Here is a 21,431-nt window from a genome sequence, read left to right as displayed (position 1 = left end):
CACAGCGAAGCCTGCCGGGCATCGACGCGAGCATCACTTTGGACAATTTAGATCTATAATGAATGAAATGGACATCTCTCAAGAAAGTACCATCGACCCAAGTCCAGAGTTCGCGGCCTCCACCGAAGGTTTCCAAGCGCTCGGGCATGGCGATACCACCTCTCATGCCCTTGTTTCAATCGTCGTCGGAGCTAGAGGAAGCGGCATGGCTACAAATCGGTAGAAAAACGGGGAACCTGTCGTCTATGATTTTTCTGGCGTAAAGGGTTTTTTCAGGGTTTCACTGAGCATGCCTCTTGCGCATCAGCGCGCTGGTGATTGTCATGATCGCATGCGCGCAGAAGAACCGGTTACTCTGAATTGCGTTTACGATGAGAGCGGAGGCACACACTTGGGCGGTATCCGACGAGCAGGGAGTGTGAGCGCTACAAGTTGCCGGTTTCCAGGGCGAAGATCAGCGTTGTCGTATACGCAGGCTCAGATCCTCACAGTAACTATATATTGATAGCCGTTGATGTGCATCTCACACGTCACAAATCCGCATCGCATCGGAACACTGTCGACAGTGAACAGGGCGCATTCTGAAACCACGTTTCAGACCGAAATGGGATAGGTCCTCCAACTTGGTTGCCCACTTTCAACAGCGGTTCTATGTCTGCTGTCATCAACACCAGCCCTCGCAGGCTATTTCTGTGGGGGTTTCACGTTCGCGTCTATTATCTGGGGCGTTGAATACGCTAGTCTGTCCTGTCGCTCCGGCTTGGTTGTCAGCAGTCGAAGGGTGCTGATTGCAGTGTTCAAGTCCTGAATTTGCTGATTCCAGGCGTTGTCAAAGAAATTCGTGCACGGATGGTAGTTGTGATCTGCGCTTCGTTCGCAATGCTCGCCCTCTGGATACGCAACATGAATGCGACCTTCGCAGGATTCACACTTGACTGTGGCTAGGCGTTTCCATATCTCCACCACACATCGTTCAACGAGTTCAACCCCGTGGTGCGTTACGGCTTGCCTCATTGCTCGGTAGTGCCCATGACGTGTAGACAGGGCTCGCCTGGGCGAACCTTCCTCCGATTTCGCACCTAGTGACGTATCTTACGGACACAGGCTTGTTCTGGGTGATCCACTCGGCGACTAGTATGTCTGTTTAACGTGCAAGCGCACGTGCTGCTATTCGGTAGATCGTTTGTGGAACACGATGTTGATTATGATGAAAAGAAAATCGGAAGGAAAATCCAGGCTGGAGGAAAGTCGATCCGTTTCTGCTCTCGTTCATCAAAACGATAATGCGCTCTTTAGCACGAGCGATCGCTGCGAGGATTAGGGTCTGGCTCCAAGACCTCAGTGCATGCGAAGAGAAAAGATCGATGTCTCTCGGAGCGTATATTCTTAGAGGCATGATGCTGCTATCGTATCCTGATTCGTCAACGAACACGAATAAGGGAAGCGTTCTATTTCGAATGGAATCGATTGTTTGACGTGACAAATTCAGCAACCTTTCCGCATGAGCTTATGAACAGTCCTCAACTAATGTAGTTGAGTATTTCAGTTGTCAACCAAGCGGTGCAAATAAGTGCACTCACGCGTTGCCTTGAAAGAGAAAGATCGAAAACTTAGAGAATGCTTTACCTGACCATGCTACTTGTAAGGAAAAGAGAAGAATGGAGGCTATTACGTATGCATTGGATAACGATATCGGTTATTGTATGAAAGCTTGGTCGAGGGAGTCGCCAATCACCTTGATGACAGTGACAAAAGGAATTCCGGCGGCAGAACGTAGAAGCAGCAACTTCGGAAACTCGACCCATAACCTTAAACTACGCATGAATCCGGAAACCCTGATAGCTGCATCTCCAACCTCGGGCCCGTACGTGAAAATCTTCGGACAATTCGAATGGCAGGAAGAGAGCGAGACGTTCAGTATTCCGTTTTAATCTGAAACGCAATATTAAGCATTATTTCGGCAACAGCCAATCCAAGCCGAGCTCCACCAGCCGGAAGCATGCTTGAAAACGCGTTCTGTGTGCCGGAACATTCGTACTCACTCTGATTCACTGTTTCCGATAGAGTGAATTGGCTTGCAGCAATGGTCATGAAATCCTGTTGCCCTGCCTGTATCTGTCTCTCGCGAGCGCTCCTCGATCAGTGCCTGACCCGTGCATAATGATTGCCGATATCAGGGGTCAGGCACGCTCAATTAGAAGTAAACATCGTCTATTTGCGTATTGCGCCACAAGGCCCTCTTCAAGACGACGTATCGTTCGTTGCGCTCAGGCATGGTCAGCTACTGCGCAAACATAGGGTGCTACGATCCTTGCATCAGGTGTATATTCAGGACATGCACCAAAGATGGTCATTGTGGCGCTGAAATCCGATAGCGCTAGGCCGAGAATTCACTACTTGCAGGGAAACCGAGTGTTACGAATCCAAACAAGGAGTGAGAAAGTTCATTTCGCTTGCATTCTCCAGGACCGCTCTGTACCCCTCGATCACGCACAACCATGTTGCCTCTCTACGCTTTGTTTTATGCATGGGAGCGTCCCCAAGCTGAATGGACAGAGCACCTTCCATGTGCACGTGCATGCAACCAGCATACTTGTACTATCGCCACAAACTTGCGGGAGCACTCCTGATAATGAAGTAGAAGGCATAGGGCTTGCGTCTGGAACGCGGCAACGCCGTCGTTCCTTGTGCGGATGGCTATACGCATTGATGCAATGTACAAAGATATAGAGAGCAGTCCTGCGCGACGCTTTGCCAAGCACCCACAGTAACGTGTTTCCACCTTGGATCATGCAGGCAAGCAGGTAGGCATATCCAACACCTAAAGCCTTGAGGTGTCTAAATCCCAGCGGAGATCGCGAGCGCTATCGCAGTCGAATATTGGCTATGGGTCTTTGGAAAGGTTGCTCACACTACATGAACAGCATGCATGTTTCGCTGTTTCGCCAGCGGTCGACATTTTCTGGATGGAGTCACCAGCGCATACTGCTTGGCGTAGTCAACGGCCTCTGACGCTGTCGAGGTACCGCGGGGTGCTCGCCAGGGCTTGCAGACGAATTCGTCACTGGAGTAAAGGCAGCGCGCCCAACATCTTCATCAAGCACCTTAGTTTGCCAGCTCCGTTCACTGCTGCGACGATGCTCACAGCGTGCCGTGCCAAATCCATGCGCGGTAGGCGGCTCCTGCGAGGTTCCGAGTCCGGGCACCTGCTCTTCCCGAAGTTGGCTGCGGAGTCAGGTGCTGACTCCGCATCCAACTTCCGCCTTATGAAAATCAGCTGTGTAACATCGCAAACACTTTCAAACCGTTCCCCCGAAAGCCTCCCCGTTCCGATCCGAGGCTCTAGGCGGCAGCCACGCTGCCTCGGAGGTTTATCTGAAACATCTACAGGCCTTTCCCGTGCTAGGCTTGGAGCTCCGCCAGCGATCGAAACCTCTGCAAACGTCGTCCTGGAGTAGCACTCCTTACAATACACAATTTCTACGTAGAGACTGTCTCCGAACACGCTGAAACGGCCGGCTGAACCTGCTTCCCTGCGAGCCTGTACTGCACGGGAAGAAGGCGACGACGGAATCATTGATTGCAACGGCCTCCGCTGTGCACCGGTGCTTCTCGTCGTTCCACCCTCGGTACGTTTTCGTCGACGTTATTGTTCGCAACGATAAACACGCTTTGTTGAAGAAAATGGGTCTGAAACAGAAGCAAAGTGCGCCGCCAAAAATATCGAAGCGAAAGTCTCGCAGACTAGATGCGATTGCAGAACTGGCGGAGCTTCAGCAGAGACGAGCGCAGCTCCGAGAGGTACTCGGTGAGAACTCCGCAGCGAGTCCAACAGATCGGCTGCGATTTCTGTCGAGTTCCCGAGACTTTAGCGAGCTTCCACTCTCCAGAAGAACCCTTCAAGGTCTAAAAGTAAGCGGTTACACAAAAATGACTCCCATTCAACGGGCAGCGATCCCGTATGCTCTGGCGGGTCGGGACTTGCTCGGCGCCGCTAGAACAGGTTCTGGGAAGACGCTCGCTTTTTTGGTACCGCTTCTTGAAAGACTTTACTTGGACGGCTTTCAGAGTCAACTAGACGGTCTTGGTGCCGTTATCCTCACGCCCACTCGGGAGCTAGCATATCAGATTTTCGCAGTCCTGCAGAATGTTGGCAGATTTCACACATTTTCTGCTGGTCTGCTGATCGGCGGGAGTCGCAGCACTGACGAAGAGCGTGACCGCCTCCCGTATATGAACATCCTTATCGCAACACCGGGGCGTCTTCTGCAGCACCTCGACGAGACGCCCTACTTCACCACGGACCGATTGCGCTTCCTTGCCCTCGACGAGGCAGACCGGATCCTCGACCTCGGCTTTGCAAAGACTATCGATGCTATTATACAGCAGCTCAAATCCTCGAGGCGCAACCCTGCTACACCTGAAGAAGGCCGCCAGACGGTGCTCTTCTCCGCTACCCAGACTCGGTCTGTTCGGGGCTTGGCGCGACTTTCGTTGCACGACCCCGAGTACATTGCGCTTCGTGATCAGGAGCAAGTAGATGGTTACGATATGCCAAAGCGTCTCGAACAACTCTATGTGGTGCTTGATGGTGCTTTCATGAAGCTGAGCTTGTTGTATTCCTTCCTCCGTTCGCATCTGAAGCAGAAAATTTTGGTGTTTCTCACGTCCTGCAAACAGGTGCGAGCCTGTTACCAAATTCTGTGTCGCATGCGGCCCGGGCTACCCGTACTCTACATGAATGGTCAAATGAAGCTCTCAAGTCGTTTGCAGATGTATGAACGATTTGCCGAAGCACCAGCTGCCTGCATGCTCGCAACGGATGTGGCTGCACGCGGCCTCGACTTTGTCGACCTCGACTGGGTGCTCCAAGTGGATGCTCCGGAGGATGTCGCCAGCTACGTGCATCGGGTGGGTCGCACTGCTCGGTACCAACGCGACGGACGCGCACTTCTGTTTCTGACTCGTGGCAAAGAGGAGACATTGGTTCAGAAAATCTACAAGCGTACTGGAGTGAGTTTGCAACGCGTTCGGATCCGAGCAAATTCTTACATCGACGTCCAGAAAAAGGTGTCTGCGATCGTCGCTGCCGATGCCCATCTCAAGTATATCGTGCAGCGCGGCCTGGAAACCTATCTCCGACACATTGCCATCCAGGCTGACAAGGATGTTTTCGACGTCACGGAAATAGATGCCGAGGCGCTTGCGCTGAGCTGGGGTCTTGCAGCTGCACCATCGCAGTTGCTTTTGGCAGTGACAGATTCTAAGCAGTCGGACGAGCGCCTCGCTCGTGACGTGTATGGATATCGACAAGAACGACTTGAAACACGAGCAGCGACTAGTGCCGCGGAGGCCACTTCGAGATCCGAATTGGCGGAAGCAGGAGCACCGGCGACGTCTTCTGCAGCTATGGATGCCGCGGTTGAATCCGAAGAAGAAATATTCTTCAGCGTACGTGGAGAAAACGCACATCTCTGCGAGCAGCGAGATGAGGATAATGAGGCGCAGAACGCACGTCGTCACCAATCATCATTAGCTCCTAACCATGACAAGGAGAATGTGCAAGAATCATTCCGGCCGGGGTGGTTGCAAGAAGAACACGCAGCGTATGCCGCGCGCTTACTGGAAGAGCGGCTTGCGGTGGATGCTGAAGACCGCCGTCGTGATCGCGAACGACTCCGGGAGAAACGGAAACGTCGCCAACGGGAGCTCAGCCCCGAGCCCTGACGTGCGCCCGAAACTGCAGTGTCCATCGGCATCCGGAGAGGCGTCTGGAGCGCTGCGAACGTCCTGAACAAGGAGCAAGAGCACGGCTGGCGCTTCAAGGATACTTGCAGTGCGACCGGGTCGATTTGCGTACAGCACAGTACCATAAACAGTCCATAGATCTGGCGCCTCCTCTGAAACGCTATCTTGTTTGGGTAGTATGGCATACCACCCAGAAAAATTGACTTGGATTCTGAGCGATATCCATGAGCGTCTGCCCTTAACCGCTGTGAAACTGTCCCTCTTCGCGCTGTCCATGATGTTCTTTTCAGCATGCTACGCAGTGCCTCATTACGCGACCTCGAATACGTATAAATATATGACGATAGCAGAGAGGTTCGTCTCATGCGAGTCCGAAAACACCTGGCGAACAACGACGATTGGCCTCTGCACCTTTAACGTAGTCGTCGTTGGCTCTACGAAAACGTTGTCGTTCCACCACGCTTTGGAAAGAATAGACGATGAACATGCTCCTGCGGTGGCTCTTGTGTTCGTTACCAGAAATATGCTCGGAATCAGGAAATCGTTTCATTGTATGCCGATGCCAAGATTAGCAGCGTGCACGTTGCAGTATGGCGAGCCTTGAAACCGCGGAATCCTAAATTTCAAAGCGTCTCTGCGCATTCCTATGCATGTTCATAGATACGCACTTCCATGCATAAAGATACGCAAGTATACACGTGTGCGTTCCTGTTTTTGGGGGCTTTTGCCCAGGGAGCCCGCTTGGGCCTGGCGTCGACGCAACTCATTTCTAGCATCGCGCCTGAGACTCGGTGCCCTGCTAGATATTTCTTTACGCTCGATCCATCTAAGTCTACATTGTCTTTCAGAGCATGCCTTCTTTACACAGATAACTCGGTAACCATTGACCTGTAGTGCATCCTGATTTTAGCGCTTGGATAGAGTATCTGTGGACCAGCACGAAAAACTTTCAGCGGTGATACAAGTTCTTTTCTTATTATCGCTGCCAATTTTCGCGAGGATGCGAGACAGTCTCTCGACAACTGCATCCAAAGCACGTGCCCATGAAGATGGTGCAACAGAGCGACGGAACTGATGCCAAAACTCCCTTCGAAGGCCAGCTTCCGGCATTCTTCTTCCCAGCAATGGATCATTCGGGAAAGCCGCTCGTCGTCACCAACCAGCAGGCAGGACATCGGCTTTGCCTTGGATGAAGCATGCAGTTCATGTTGCTCGCGGATAGGGATCTCTGAGTTCAGCATAAAATGTGCTGCAATGCGCGATGGATGCACCTATAGGTTGTTGCCGATAACCGGGCTTTTCGGCGACATAGTAACCTGAGTCAGTGAGCGTCTTTCATCCCGAAAGCATGGGTTTCCGTTTGCAAACTTCTCGAGCGACGCTATTTATGCGTTGGAATTGGTGGTTCATATTGATTGCCGGAAGCGTCTGCAGCTTGGCGCGTTCCAGTGACCGAAAGCGCAATCGGCCTTGACGCAATGAAAGCTATCGATGTGCGCGGCTGTGGCACTTGTCAGGAATCTATCGATGCTGTTTGTGCACACTTGTCATTGCATCACTCAATGAAGAATGCTTTCCGAATGAACGGAGCGATGACCATGCTCGGAATGGAAGCATCTGAAACAGTACCTAAGTTAAAACCGCATGATCCGTACTGCACGAGCTGGTGGCGCCTTTTAAAGGCATCGGGCACGAACAAGCTCCAGCAGGTGTTTTTATACTCTGAATCGACAACTCTGGTACACCTGTAGCAGGAGAGCCTTTTTGTATTTGTTTTTTTTGCTCGTATGCACTCAACAAAGAAATGCGTCCCCAGGAATCGAAGATTTTCGCAGAAAGACTTTCTATGTCACACCGTGAATGAGAAGAAGGGCCTAATTTCTTTGAATCATTGATTTCATGGTCAGCAGGTAGACGCATACGCTTCTCGTAGTCCTTATCCTGAACATTCTGCACCCAAAAACGAATTGATCAAGTCTAATTTTACGACTGGAGCCTTGTCGATACATTTCACCCAATACGTCGTCTAAGAAACAATGCACAAGAAGCCACAGGATATGAAGTCCTCGCAACCTCGATACGAACTGTTATGAAGAGATACGGATGGACAAGGGAAGAAGTACGCTCTTCGGGGGCGCGGTCGCTAATTGAAGAACACATTGTCGATTTCGTATTGCAACGCGAGCGCTTATCACTGGAGCGTCGAGTTTATCCTCTCAGTCGATAACGCTTTATTCAGAACAGGACGCAGACCTAAATATGGGTACCTCGAAGCGGGTCTCTTCAGTTTTCGTTAAGAAGGGACATGTGCGCATTCCAATGACATCCGCTCTAGCGGCGATTCGATCTTGTGGCCTCCTACAAGTCACCAAGAATAGAGGATCGTACAGCGACCGGATTTCTTCATCGAGTTAGTTCGCAGCTTCTGCTTACGACAATATTCTGTTATGCATTTACACAAAGTTAGGTTTTCATTACTCATGAGCGGTAAATTCCTGCGCAGCTGGGATAGGCGTTGAGTCGCTTGTCCTGCCGGCCTGCTCTACTTGGTCCAATCCAGTCGAAAGCGTCTTTTCTGTCCTAACATGCCATTTTGAAGCTCGCAGGTCCATAGACGAGTCTTTCGCACACAAGACACAGAAGTTCGTCGACTAATCGTTGCTCGACATGTCGTTCTCTGGCTTCGCCTCCCCTTCCCGTCTGTGTTGATTCTCTCTTCGTACGCAGGAGGAAGCGGAATAGTGCGGTGCGGTCAGCGGCGTGCTCGCTAAACGGAAGACGATGAACAATTGCTCGACGAGAAGTGGAGATATACATCGATACAACCGGCTAGCATGGCGCCCATCATCTACGCTTTGCGTTCGAATCCCGAGGAATAACTCAGATTTGGAGTACAGCGGCCAAATTCATACCACCCCACCTTGCAAAACAGTAGGAGAAGAAACTACCTGAGAAAGGTGAGACAGATTCTCCCGAACAAGGGACTGGGACGAAAAGAATGGAAAAACTCTCTGTACAGCAAGACCGGTTCAAAGCCTTGTCCAAGTCTACGAACAAGAACGCATCAAAAGAATGAATCTGAGAAAAATCGTAAGATACGGGAAGTTATCATAGGTCATGGAGCTACTAACTCGTCCAGGGCTCGCTTCGGTTCTATCGCTATGACACAACTCATCGAGTAACTGTTTGTACGAGTTGCGGATTCAGAGCCACTAGCTATTCACATTCATTCGGAACCGTTTTCGATCACACCTTCGTGCTGCAGTGCGACTGGTGCTGTCGACAGAAGACGCAATCAGGCTTGATCTTTGGACCAGGAGCTGCTCACGTGCTTCTCAGAATACCTTGACGCGTCGCAGTGGCAACTCAGCGAAAGCATCATATATAGCGCAGGTGCTTAAAAATATAAGATTATCCTCGATACCGAAAACAATATGCGGCTCAATATCCAACTCTTCATAATTACCGCTCTATCACTGTCCCAGCCTCATCACACTCAAACAGAAAAGTCGGGACTGATGGAAGAGCTGATGGTGGCGAATTCGGAAAAAGCGTCCAGAAGAAAACGATCGATCAAACTCATCGTATTGTTCTCGGATGCGGACCGAAAAACATCGTATTCCAAGGATGGTCGAAACGCGATACCTGGAGTACATTTCGCGCCACTGTCTTATCTTGCATTGCGCCTTCATGAGCGACGAACGCTTCTCGCATCCGAGCGCCGTCGGCACGACAAAACTGTGTTCCGCTTGGCTTCCAAATGTCCAATCAAGACCCTCTATCTCAGTATATGCACTTCTGTACTGCATGTCCTACGGAGTGAACAGCAACTAGCCTCTGCGAACATGATTAAAGCATTTCCAGAACTTTGCGAAGAGCGTTTGCGGAGCGCGTCCAAGGTCTCGCTCTTATAGCAAGGAAATGGAAAGAGGTTTACATCGAGCATGGAGGCCTACGGAACATGAATCTGCATGCACTTTTCAAATACTTCGCATGAATCGAGCTACGAGATTCTTTTTCAGTAGTTCAGGGTAGATATAGAGGAAGTCTTATTCGTGGGCCTGAACTTCCGCTAAAAGTCTTTGTAGCCGTCGCCGTACCCCAAAATCAATTGGACCGAGCAAAAGACTAGAGCGATAATCTGGTGAAACTGCTGAACTTCTCCGGGGCCCAGTATTATAGAAGAGCGGGCATGATGGACGTCGGCAGGCATACTAACTCGTGGAATAACTGCTTCAAGACCCGCATTGAGGCACTGAGACCCTTATCGAACACAAGAAAACTTTTGGCAATTCATGCAGAAGAGAACTGAGCGTCCACCTGGTGCTTGCAGACGACATTTTACAGGAGTATATGGGACCGTGCAAGCGTATTCAACGGTTTCCGATGAATCGCAACAAGAAACATGCATTCTTCATCTCGTTCAGCAATTTGGGAAAGGAAACGATCGACAAGTCGCTTCGTTTGGAGGTAGCGCGCTTCGCAGAGCGTGCTGTGACGCGCAAGGCCAGCACTTCTGCTCCTTCCACGGAAGTGTATGATAAGTGCGGGAATCTATTCTGTATGATTCCCATCGATTCTTCCAGGCTAGCACGCGCGTATTACGAGCACGAGTTCAAGATGAAACGAGTAGAGGCAAGGGACGCAAAACGGAGACGCACACACGAGATGGTGTAAGGTAAGCTCTGGGCGAACGTTGGATGACGAGGAAAACACAACTGAGATGCTTGGTATCGTGTAATTCCACGAGCAACCATGAGCCAAAGCGATATATATGCACAGAAACGACAACATCGCGGTCACAATGCGGAAATGCCTCGTGCTGCCCGAGCGTCTGACAGCGTTGTTTCGACCGAACTTTTCGAGGGAATCGTGTGATGCTCAGTATGCGCATCCTGCGGAAAAGCTATGGGCTTGGACTGAACTCTTTCAGAGGCCAAGGGAAAGGGTATTGGATTCTCGCTTGGAGCAACGCACTTGTATGGTATGGTTTGGTACGGTTCGGCATTCCAGCAAAGCTGGTGCGCCATAGATATATATACACCAGAAACGAGCCCCCCAGCAGTTGCTAGCGATAAACGATTATGGTGTTCCGTAACTCAGGCCCACTGAAATTAAGGTTCTACAATCTCTTAAATGGTACTGCTCTCACTCTGTACTCGTTTAATGGACCCTGGGCTCGGTTTTCTGCAATGTCCGTTGGAGATTTGCCTGCAGCACGGGCTCCGTATTCCACTCTGCCAGCCGACGCAACCGCTTGGAAAGACGACCTGCACGCCGCTTCGATCGCGTTGATGTTGACTTTTTCCGGGCTTTTCGGATGGACCGCTCGGCAGTTTCAGAGACTCGGACTGGTGACGATGTCCCCGCAGTACTATCCGCTGCATCCGGTGTGAACTGCGTTCCAGCGCTGGTATCTCGGCTAGTATTCGTTGTCGTAAACACAGACAGCGCCTCAGGAGCCTCATCATCTTCATCGAAACTCTGTTCGGCTAGTAGATCGTGCAGGAGCAGATCAGCTCCATCTACCAGCGGGCGGGTGGCCGCTGATCCAGAGTGGGCTCGTCTTTCGTCCATGTCAAGCGCTTCTGATCCGGGACTCGAGACGCCAGCATTGCTCCCTGTATGGCGTTGCATTTGCGAGTTCCGATCGTCGCCAGCGGACGACACCTCAACCGCGTTCGTACCAATGACAGAGGCGCGAGCGCTGCCGTCCAGAGAGAGCACTGCGTTTGCCTTCGCCACTGAGGAGGGCATCGCCGGCGGTGCGACGTACCATTGCAGTCGACCCAGAATGAAATCATGAATGAGCAGTTTGGCTGCAGCGTTGCGATCGGGCTCACCGCCAGGAAGAAGTTTGCCGCGAGCCCGGGCGATAGCGTCGAGAAAACCGTCGGCGTCGCATCCATCCAGGCTCACTCGGTAAACAGCTTCGAGATGATGTCGGTTGACTCGTTCAAGCAGACGCGGTATATGCCGCTCCGCATCATCGCGGAGGCTCTCAATCCGAACAACACCGCGAAGCACCATGTCAGAGACGTCCATGTGTCCAGCGAGGCGCGCGTGCACCACCCCTGGGCAGTCAACGAGGTACACACGACGGAAAAGGGTTACATATTGCCAGACTTTGGTCTCTCCGGGAATAGGGGCGGCTCGCACCACCTTCTCCTTCCGCAAAGCATTGATGATGGACGATTTGCCAACGTTAGGGTAGCCCACGAGACCGCAGGTGATGGACTGGCGATCTTTGCGATGCAGGCGCGCGAACTGCCGGAGTAGCTGTAGGAGCGCTCCACGCCCGAATGCGCGTTTGCAGTCATTTGCACGAAAAACAACGGTGGGATACTCACGGCTCAGGAGACGTAACCAGACAGCAGTGACATGTTTTGGCACCAGGTCGCACTTGTTCAGAACGAAAGCCAAGTGTTTGTGAGCATGCTCTTTGCGGAGCATATTTTCAATGAGCGGTATACGGGTGCCGAGTGGATCCCGAGCATCGAGCACGAACAGCACCACGTCGGAAGCATCTATGACTTTGTACAACTCCGACCAGATGCGGTGGCTTTGGCCTTTCGTGTACGCCGTCTTGCCCAGTGCATCGATGCTGCGCTCAGGAACCTGCTCCGAGGCAAGCTGTTTCAATGAACCTGCTGTAGACCGTTCGGCTCCTGGTACTGGAGGCAGACTGCGTGATCGCAATGTATCTGGGCCTGCCTCGGGTCTCGGCTCTTCGCTGCCAGCGCCAGGCTCCGCAGTGGTGGCTTGAGCAGCACCGGCGGCCGCGGCTGCAGTTGTGGCAGTATCTCGAACGCTTTCCGCCAGTTCTTCTATACTATCGAAGGCGATTCGCGGTCGCTTTCTCCAGCGACGTTGGTGAAATGTTTCAGCGAAAGGCTCCAAACGAAGCAGCGCCTGAGAGGACTTGAACCGTACTCCCCTTGTCATTTCCGAGCCTTCCGCCAATGCATGCGACCGCAGGTTTGCCCTGCCTGCGGCATGTTCAAAACGTTCAACGTCTCTCGCTTCCATGCCTTCCTTGATGAGCGTCCACGGTAGATGCCGTTGTCTCAGAACTATCGTGTATGGATCGCGCTCTGCACCTGAAATGCTCTCTCGAAAAGTCTGGAGACTCTCCTGGTCAATTGTACGAGTATTTCCAAACCAACGACGATTTGGAGCGATTCGACCCGCACCGGGTTCTTTCACGACCGAACTCGTCAGGTCGCCACGATCATGCTGGATGCGTCCGTTGCGGTCTCGCTCATAAGCGGGACGAGCATACATCCGTATTCGTTTAACGGTAGCGCGACTTCGACCCCAACCGCCACCTCCAGGTATGCGGTTACCTCGGTTTGGATCAGTAGAGGATGATGGAAGCCGGCCTTGCGGCCCACGCGGCAGCTTAAGCTTTTGCTTTGGCATTTGTAGCGCGTTGCCGTCTGGTGCTGCTCGGATCCTGGAACTTGTACACTAACCTTGTCAGTGCCTCGTCGGGAGGTCACGGCGTTATGCGCTCTGTAGCAGCAGGGGACGGATCGCTCCTGAAATGCACGGCCTCCTCAGAGTGAGGCGCGTAAGCAACCAACAGTGGAGCACGGTGTTTTCCACTGGAGCACACGATCCACTCACTGGTTTTAATTTGGTTATTCAACAAATGATAGTCAAAGCTTGAGCTCACCAAAGCCAACAACGAACGCTTTTCAAAAGAAAAACGTTTCCGCCAGCGGTGTACAGTAGTGGCGAGGAGCCCGCCCTAGACAGAACGTCTCCGACAGTTGTGCAGACGCCTCGCAACCTGTTTGGACCGGCCACACACCACTTATTCCAACTTTTTCTCATATAGTTCGACTTTGAGAGATTGTCCAACAAAATTCTCTCTCGCCAACTCTGGAGGTCTCTTCTCCAGCACCGCACATTTCCTTATATTGATTGCGGCATTGAATTCGCGGTTCACAAACTCCATGCGTTTCTTGCCACTGGTAGTTGTACTCACTAGTGCAAGCAATCCTCGAACTCTCGCCCTCCTTTCCATTTGGTCTTCCGTCAGTGCTCCGTACTTTTTTATAACTTCAGGGCTCTACTGGCTCTTTTCCATCTCGACCCTTTGAAGTATACACCCCAGCTCATGGTGTGTATACAATGTTCGAAACTCATCTATAGGTATCGTAACAAAACGCCTTGCGCACTCCTCGTAAGTTCTTGTCGTTGGAGCTGGCTTAGTGCCTTTCTTGGGCGCCCAGTGCGCTGTCCCATACGCTACTACGAGCCTTTGACTCTCGTCCTCCTTCAAGGCACTCAACTGATTGAAAAAGTTGGCAAACGCCCGCTGCTTCCCACTGTATAGATTCATTCGCAAACGAGCCGACCGGGGCTTTGTATACTCTTTCCACAGCACCTCCCAATGAGCAACGCGAACCTCCATGAATTTCCGAAAAGCTCGAAAGTCCGCTCCTCGGCTCGTCACTTCGCTCAAAGCTCCCAGGTGACCCTTCATTCCTCCATTCCATGTGTCGATTTTCTTCCTTGCATTCATGGTTCCCGATTCTCGATAGTATCTTGCTCTAGAGAACCTCAAAAGACGTATGTCTTTCTGACATAAGTTGCCGTCAATGCCATCTTCCGCACGCTTAGGTACAGCGATCGTTATGATATTTGTGTTTCGGGGGTCTGCGCCAACGACAAAGTCGTCATCCTGCACTTTCTGCTTCTCAAGACCCGCCTCCTTCTCATCTTCATGCTCCGCTGCGCCAACGACAAGGTCGTGATCCTGCACTTTCTGAGTGGCAGGATCCGTCCTCTACTCATGTTCATGCTTCGCCGAGGGCGAAGTCGAGAGCGGAACTGGACGATCTGCCTTCAAGCGCCGATGGTGTACACACATGGCTACTCCATCGGTTTCGATCATCTCAGTGAAGTTCTTTTTCTTGCTTGTTTTGAGACATCTGAAATCGAAGATATTCTTCCAGTACGTCTCCCGGTTTTCACCGGTGAAGTTCTCCCTGCTAACATCGAACTCCGGACTGTTCTCCCTCATGATGCCATGTAGGATTCTGGAGTCGATAGTCACAAAAATGTGACTTGATGTTGCACAACAGAACGCCATTGAAGCGCTTACCCATTAGGGACGCCTTCCGTCTCTCCCACTCTTCATGTTTTCCTCATTAGGCTTCATCTCCGCCTTGCATTCGAGTTCTCGGTCCAGAAACACAAAATTGCGCAGGACGAGGCGATAGTGTCTTTCCTTATCTTTTTCAACTCTGATATCCTTCCTGCTCGATTCGCCAGCCCCAAGACTGCGCAGTGCTCCTGTATAACCGCACAGATTACGGAAGCTTCATTTGTGCTCCTGCGTGATGTCGTCTTGTCGACGAATTCGATCTCATCTTTATACTATCGATCGTTCATGATGCCATTGATAATCGCCCATATTCCTTTGCAAGAGACACCCGGATACAGCACAAACACGGCGCGTATCATGAAACGTTCGAGGTTCATTGTCAAATGGTTCTTCAGATTCGTGAGGTCCTTCACCGCCTCGTCACAGTTTATTCTGGGATTAGGAGCGGGTATCCTGTGTCTGGGCATCGCCTTGGTCGGGTTGGAATCCTAGTACATCGCTTCCCGCTGCCGCATAAAGAACATCTGCCTGCCCAGTTTTCAAGCCCCCAGAATGATTACGTATTCCGACTTCGTATCAGGTGAAGCGTCCCGCGATCCGATGCCCTCAGTGATCTGGCAAAGCCGTTCTGTGCCCGTGCTGCATCTGCACCGGCGGCATAACTGCTATCACGCATGCAGCAAGGCAGGCACTCGGCGCACGATACAACGTACAAAACGGCCATCGCATCCGAAAGGAAGTAAAAGTGATGCAACTTGGAGGTAGAGTGAAGAACATTGAGCGCTTCCGTTTATTTCAATATCCATTACGCACGCTGGTATCCCGTGGTCCATGGAACGTTCTTTTCATCGAAAAAAATCGATCGACAGCACAATGCACGTATCGGACTGATCCGTGTCCACGCGTCATGCATGCGTGCAGCACAAGGCGGGAACGGCACTGCTCCAGTTCGACGTTATGTGTCCCTGTTTCAAAACGTTGTTGATTGTACGCTGTACACAGACGAGTACGCTGTTGGGAGACCACTTGGAAGCTTGTCTGTGAGCGCCTTGGGCTGTGTTTCACGAGCAAGGAGCGCATTTGAAAAGTCGGACACTGTGTCAAACTCAGAGTCTTTGCCTGGGAAACTACACGCACGTTGCGGTATTTGGCTTAGTGCATCACTCGCTGGATTGTTTCCCTAATCATGGCAGGTTTGGAGAGCGAGGAGACTTCACGGCCCGAGCAAGAGGATCACATACGTCGGACTCGGGTGCCAGACACTCGTGCTTGCTTTACCAGTCAATCAAAAAAACGCTCAAACTCTCGTGCAAGAAGGAAAAATCTGTTGTGGGCAGTTCTGCCCTTTACATTATGGTGGCTAATCTATAACTTTTACGGGGTGGTGGTGCCTGCCCAGCGTAGGCCGCCAGTCCAACATCTGTGTTTTCTCCCCAAGTTGGATCGGGCTTTGATCCGTATGCTGTCACTGTCAAGCGCCTTAGGAACACGTGCCTTGCAACTGAATCGAATGCATGCACTGCAGAACACGGGCGACTCTGGAAATGAAATGAGCTGGGCTTTCATCGAGCAGACTTCGCGAGACCGTCGTCCGTTCGCTACGATCGATCAGACTCGGTTGCTGGCACCAAACCAGAGTAGTGCAATGTCGATGCAGCTTTGGCTTTGCGGTTCGCGTCTGAATGATTCTACGGAATCGCAGGGTCATATTTACACAGCGGAGTTGCTTGCTGCTTTCATCTACAGTCTGCATGCGTTTGTGCCAGCTGCCACGTTCCTCTTGTTGCTGTATCTTGTTGCTGGCACATCAAAGAATCCCAGGATGTCGGCGACATCGCTGGATCCCACGACCTGGACCGTTACTCTTGACTTGCTATCTTCGTACGGTTGGCTGAACTTTATAGCCATTATCCTGCACATTGTATGGCCAACGGCCCCGCCCTGGTTTGTTCTCCAGGAAACGGGTGCATTCTGGCCAACATCACAACAGTGTGCTGCATCCACAAACGCAAAGTCCCGCAGATGGTATTCTCGGAGGCAAACAGGTTCGGCAGCGCGACTCGAAGCGATCGACGAGTGGCTGGGGCTTCCTCTGTATTCTACCCTTTTCAAACGGAACCTATGGGTGTTCGCGGCGTTCCCATCGCTGCATGTTGCCACGGCCACCTGGATGGCGATCAAATGTACTGAATATGCAATACGGCAGCATTCTCAGAGACGCTTCATAACTTCCATGACGCCCTGCCGCAAGTACGCGCTGATGGCAAGCGCCTTCAAGGGGCAGTCGTTTGTTTCCGGGAATCAAGCAGCAGGTGGCCATAGAAGACGGGTTTTCTTCGCACTTGTCTCTGTTTCATGGGCCTACGTGGTATCGGTCTCCTGGGCGGCGGTTTTCCTTCGACACCACTATGTCGTGGATTGTCTCGCGGGGCTGGTCGAGGCTTTTCTCGCTGTTGGCTGCAGCAAGTGCTGCCGCCGCCAGAGTTGGTTGCCGCCCCAAAGTGAGCCGCGTTTGTGCGAAAACCGCTGTGATTCTGGAAACTTCGACGCTAGAAGCTTCCGAACCCCTTCCCTGGATCCCGAAACTGTCTCGTCTGGGGCACGGCCTACGCGTTCGCCGAGAAACGGTTCCAGGGGGCAGCGTTTCTCTTTCAACACAAGCAAGTCGGAGGACGCGTTGGCCGGTTGCGAAACTCATACAGATTTTTCCGCCCAAGTGAGGGCAAAAAAGCAAAGCACTCAAGGTTGACAAGTTTCTTTCAACCTAGAGCCTCAGAATACGTCAACGAGGCCAGTATAGCACCCTGCCATGTCGAGGTACAATGCGATCAATGCAGGTGTGCGGGACACGTTCCGGCATCCGCCAGACTTTGATTTCTCCTCGACAGGAGGCGAACCAAGCACGAGACGTCTGGGCCGCAGAGCGGTTCAACGCGTGTTTAGTGGGAAACCTCCAATCTCGAGAATGAGCCAGTCAGAGCAAACTTATCGTACTTCAAAACCTCAGAAAGAGGTCAGCGGAGCGGTGGCGCTTCAGGTTGGCCAGGAATGTCTTGCGGTCCTCGAGTTGCGACGAGTGGAGTGGGAAAGCACAGGGCGACGCCTCCTTCAGAGAATGCGAAAGCAGACAGAGAAAAAGCGATTTCTAGCACTAACCAGGTCCTCTAAAAAAGGACAGGGTGTTTCGAAACAGCGGCCTACGCTTGCCCTACACAAGTTATCTGGCGAGCGTCTGCTACTCACCCGAAGCTGGGACGCCAGGGATCTACGAGCAGTTGAGTGGGTTTCAGAGTCGACGGAGTCGAAAACAAGGCTCACACTCCTCTTCAACGATGGGAGTTGTTTATTTTGTGCTCCGAGCGACCTAGCTGAGGCAACGCGCTTTGTGCAGGTGCTCCAGGATAGCTATCGAGAGTGCTATGCTGCGGAGCTGCAGCTTCGGGGTCAGCGAGCGACGACCGACAAAGTCATGAGCTCAGGTACCATGGAAAGCACTGCACGAGAACCTCCTGTCACTCTCAAAGGCATCACAGCAGATGAAGGTGCTGCGGTCGACGTCGAAGGAGGGGCACGTCTGCCTCTTGACGCAGCCGCTGCAAGCAGCCAGCCGGTGCCTTCGTCAGCGTCTGCTCTTCGGAGGCGGTCGCCTTCGCCCGGGCCTCAGGATCAAGTCTCTGATGGCGTTGCTGTGCAGCAGACTGTCAATAACGCTAGACAAAACGGGACGGACGCACTTGCGGGAATTCTGACGCCACCTTTGTTGCATAGGACGCTAACCTCATTCGAAGGGCCCGCCCTCGACCTGACCGCTGGCACTACTAGCCCGGAGCTGGAGCCTCCCTCGACATTGGTGGCGTTCGATTGGGGCCAGCTGACGCACGTGGAGCATATTCCTGAACAGTTGCAGGATCTTTCGAGGCTTTTACGCGAACATACACCGGAATTTGGAGCAGAGGAGAAGCGTTGGCGACGGGTATTCACAGCACTGCGTCACCGGCCCTTGTTCCAGGCCCTGGAGTGGACTCGGCTTGCGGCGCTGGAGGTGGAAATTCGGAATCTTCGCCGCCTTGAATGCGAGCTGCGGCATGCACTCACTGTTTGCTCTTTGTCGGAATCTGAGCGCAGACTACTCGATTCAGAGCCGGATGATGTGTCGAGCCTGGGGGAGTCGCTCGCAGCGCTCGCAGCCAAGCTTGTCGAATGGAAGGCTTTCGCTGCAGAGCATCGCAGCTGGCGCGCAGTATGCGAAACTGCTGACAGCCAGGAGCAATCCGTCGCCAAAGTGAAGATTCTGCTCCAGAGGCATCTCGTCGCGCTATTTGCCGAGGCGCTGTCGGCAGGTGAATTCGCAGCGTTGCAGGGCCCTGTCACTGCAGAGCGCTGGAGTCTATGGCATCACAACTGCGAGCTACTGGGACAGCTTACCGTTGGGGCGCAAGCAACGCTCTATGATCAGTGCATCGCGCTCGTCGGTGATTCGCAACCGTTTCGAGGAATTGCTGATGAGCTGCAACGCTGGGCACAGGAGCTGCGCACCAAACTCACAAGTCATTGCTTCGAAGTGCAAATCACGGAACAGTTGACGGAAATACTGAACAGGCTCGCGGCAGTTACTGCCGACAGAATGGCACACTTGGCACCACTGCTTGCAGAGGCGACACCGCTCGTTTTCGAAGGCGCACTTTATCAGGTGCTCGAAGCACCGTTCCATAACTGGATGCACGACACTCCCGAACTGCGAGCGACTGCATGGCTCACGATGCTTCTCGCCGTCGAGTGCCTGCCGAGCGGCGCACCGCTGAAGCCTCGCGTGCGAGCAGAATGGAACGAAGCTGCCTCGATTACAACTGCTCCGCTGCAACGACAACGCCATTCGAACGATGCCGCCAAGTCTGCTGCGCTCGAGCCGGATGCAGGATACGCTGCTCTTGATGCTGCTACTACTCTTGCCACTGCTGCAACACTCGATGGACCAGCGACTGCGACGATATCTGCCACCTGGGAAAGCTGCCTACGACAATGGCGTGAGCGGCTATACAGAGCCTGGCGAGAAGCGCTCGAACAGTGCAGCGCAATGCACTCTGTCTCGTCGGATAGCGCAGTCTCGGCGCAGGAATGGTTTCGAAATGCCGTCGCCCAACTTTTGGGCAGCTGCAATATACCAAGGGCTAGTCAGTACATTCGGGAGTGGGACGAGCACTGGAGCACGCGCTCCAGCGCGTGCTGAAGGCCATTACGCACGCCACGCTGGCGCATTTCGATGCGAGATACCTAGGAACTCTGGAGTCCCGGTATGCGGCTGGGCGCTCCGCCCAGCTGAACAACTCCAGACGATTCCCCTGCGTGGTGTTGCTGTTTTGTCAGGATATCAGATGCGACGGTGAAAGGGGATGCCAATGAGGTGCTGGAAAAATCCGGAACAATACCCATGTGGTCATGAAGCACTGGGCGCGCTCACGGAGCAGCGCTGGGCGGCGAGCGCACCTCCGAGACGAGTCACTCGATGACCAGTGGCGGGCCACTGCAGCGATCTGTGATTCGCAACTGCCAGTGTTCGCAACACGAGCTCACAGTCTGGAACGATACACGGAGGGGAGGAGGAGGAGGAGGAGGAGTGCGCCCTCTCCTTGCAGTGCACTGGGTGCTTTTATCGATGCTTTTTTGGAGAGTACCCGCGTACCACATGGGAATGCACTCAAATCGTTTTCCACGCGCGCTGCAAGTGCTCATGGGCGACGCGCGCTGCGTCCGACTCGATGCCTTCTTCATGCAGGGCGCCATGCACCGTGATCAAGATGTGGCATGCTTCAGGGTCGCTGGTTCACCTCCGAAACATCACCGGGCAGAGCTGTGCACCTATATCATTGGATGCTGCGACTAGCGCCTTCATACCCGCTAAGTAGGGCCTGTGAATCCTCAGACCTATCTTCTGGTCGTTATAACCGCTTTTAGCTGGAAGGGTCGCGGAAATTCTCGTTGCCGGGCGTTCATGTGCACGAAGCGAACGTTGCCGTGCATTGACTGCAGATCGAGCGCGCGCCTCATGTCGTTCGCAATCTACTACCTTCATGTGAGGAGTTGGTGCTCCGCAGCGCATTGGTTCGATTCCGCCGCTCCGAAGGTATCAGTGTCGCATATAGGTAGTCACAGATAGTCTAGAAGCAGTAGGGCACTGATCTGGTGAGTTGCCCCTGACCCGTTGGCGAACGCGAAAATCAGTTAGATGCAGGAATCGCATAGCTTTTAGCTCTTCGAATCGATCGAAGATTTTGTCACATTCTTTTGAACATCGCGTATCAATTCACGCGCACAAGACCCCAGTGCAAGCTAACGAAGCAGTTGCTTCACAAGAACTCCACGCGTGTGCTTCCGTGTGCAATCGCTGAGTCGGTGTATCGCTTTCGAATGCATGCCACGACCTGCAAAAAGTCTTCAGCGGATATCGGGCCCCCATACAACACCTACAGTGACTTGTGATTTTGTCCTTACAAAACTGGCGCCCGTCTGCATCGCTATGCTTGTCTTGCGATAGTTTCGCATCCAGCCAAGGCCGGAACCAGCATCC

General features: G+C 52.7%; 4 protein-coding genes and 1 non-coding gene across 5 annotated transcripts, besides 1 other annotated feature; 3 read left to right on the top strand and 2 right to left on the bottom strand.

Moving 5' to 3' along the window:
- Nucleotides 1–1,617: 1,617 nt before the first annotated feature.
- Nucleotides 1,618–3,552, bottom strand: CYME_CMT132T. Its single transcript, XR_002461697.1, has one exon. It is a non-coding gene; the product is annotated as a hypothetical transcript (transcript).
- A 132-nt stretch (nt 3,553–3,684) lies between these two features.
- CYME_CMT131C (probable RNA helicase with DEAD box) lies at nt 3,685–5,727 on the top strand (the record flags this gene model as incomplete). The annotated part of the gene is made up of 1 exon (XM_005539119.1): nt 3,685–5,727. The coding sequence occupies one exon, from the start codon at nt 3,685–3,687 to the stop codon at nt 5,725–5,727; it is 2,043 nt and encodes a 680-aa protein (XP_005539176.1).
- A 5,184-nt stretch (nt 5,728–10,911) lies between these two features.
- On the bottom strand, nt 10,912–13,170 carry CYME_CMT130C (GTP-binding protein of Nug1 family; the record flags this gene model as incomplete). The annotated part of the gene is made up of 1 exon (XM_005539118.1): nt 10,912–13,170. The coding sequence occupies one exon, from the start codon at nt 13,168–13,170 to the stop codon at nt 10,912–10,914; it is 2,259 nt and encodes a 752-aa protein (XP_005539175.1).
- Nucleotides 13,171–13,430: 260 nt separating this feature from the next.
- Nucleotides 13,431–15,380: a sequence feature (repetitive element).
- A 672-nt stretch (nt 15,381–16,052) lies between these two features.
- CYME_CMT128C (hypothetical protein) lies at nt 16,053–17,615 on the top strand (the record flags this gene model as incomplete). Its single annotated transcript, XM_005539117.1, has 1 exon — nt 16,053–17,615. The coding sequence occupies one exon, from the start codon at nt 16,053–16,055 to the stop codon at nt 17,613–17,615; it is 1,563 nt and encodes a 520-aa protein (XP_005539174.1).
- A 60-nt stretch (nt 17,616–17,675) lies between these two features.
- CYME_CMT127C (hypothetical protein) lies at nt 17,676–20,093 on the top strand (the record flags this gene model as incomplete). Its single annotated transcript, XM_005539116.1, has 1 exon — nt 17,676–20,093. The coding sequence occupies one exon, from the start codon at nt 17,676–17,678 to the stop codon at nt 20,091–20,093; it is 2,418 nt and encodes an 805-aa protein (XP_005539173.1).
- Between the last annotated feature and the right edge of the window lie 1,338 nt (nt 20,094–21,431).

This window comes from Cyanidioschyzon merolae, chromosome 20, assembly GCF_000091205.1.
Source record: "Cyanidioschyzon merolae strain 10D DNA, chromosome 20, complete genome".
Lineage (NCBI taxonomy): Eukaryota > Rhodophyta > Bangiophyceae > Cyanidiales > Cyanidiaceae > Cyanidioschyzon > Cyanidioschyzon merolae.
The sequence above is the reverse complement of the archived record's forward strand: the minus strand, read 5'-3'. Positions and strand labels throughout refer to the sequence as shown.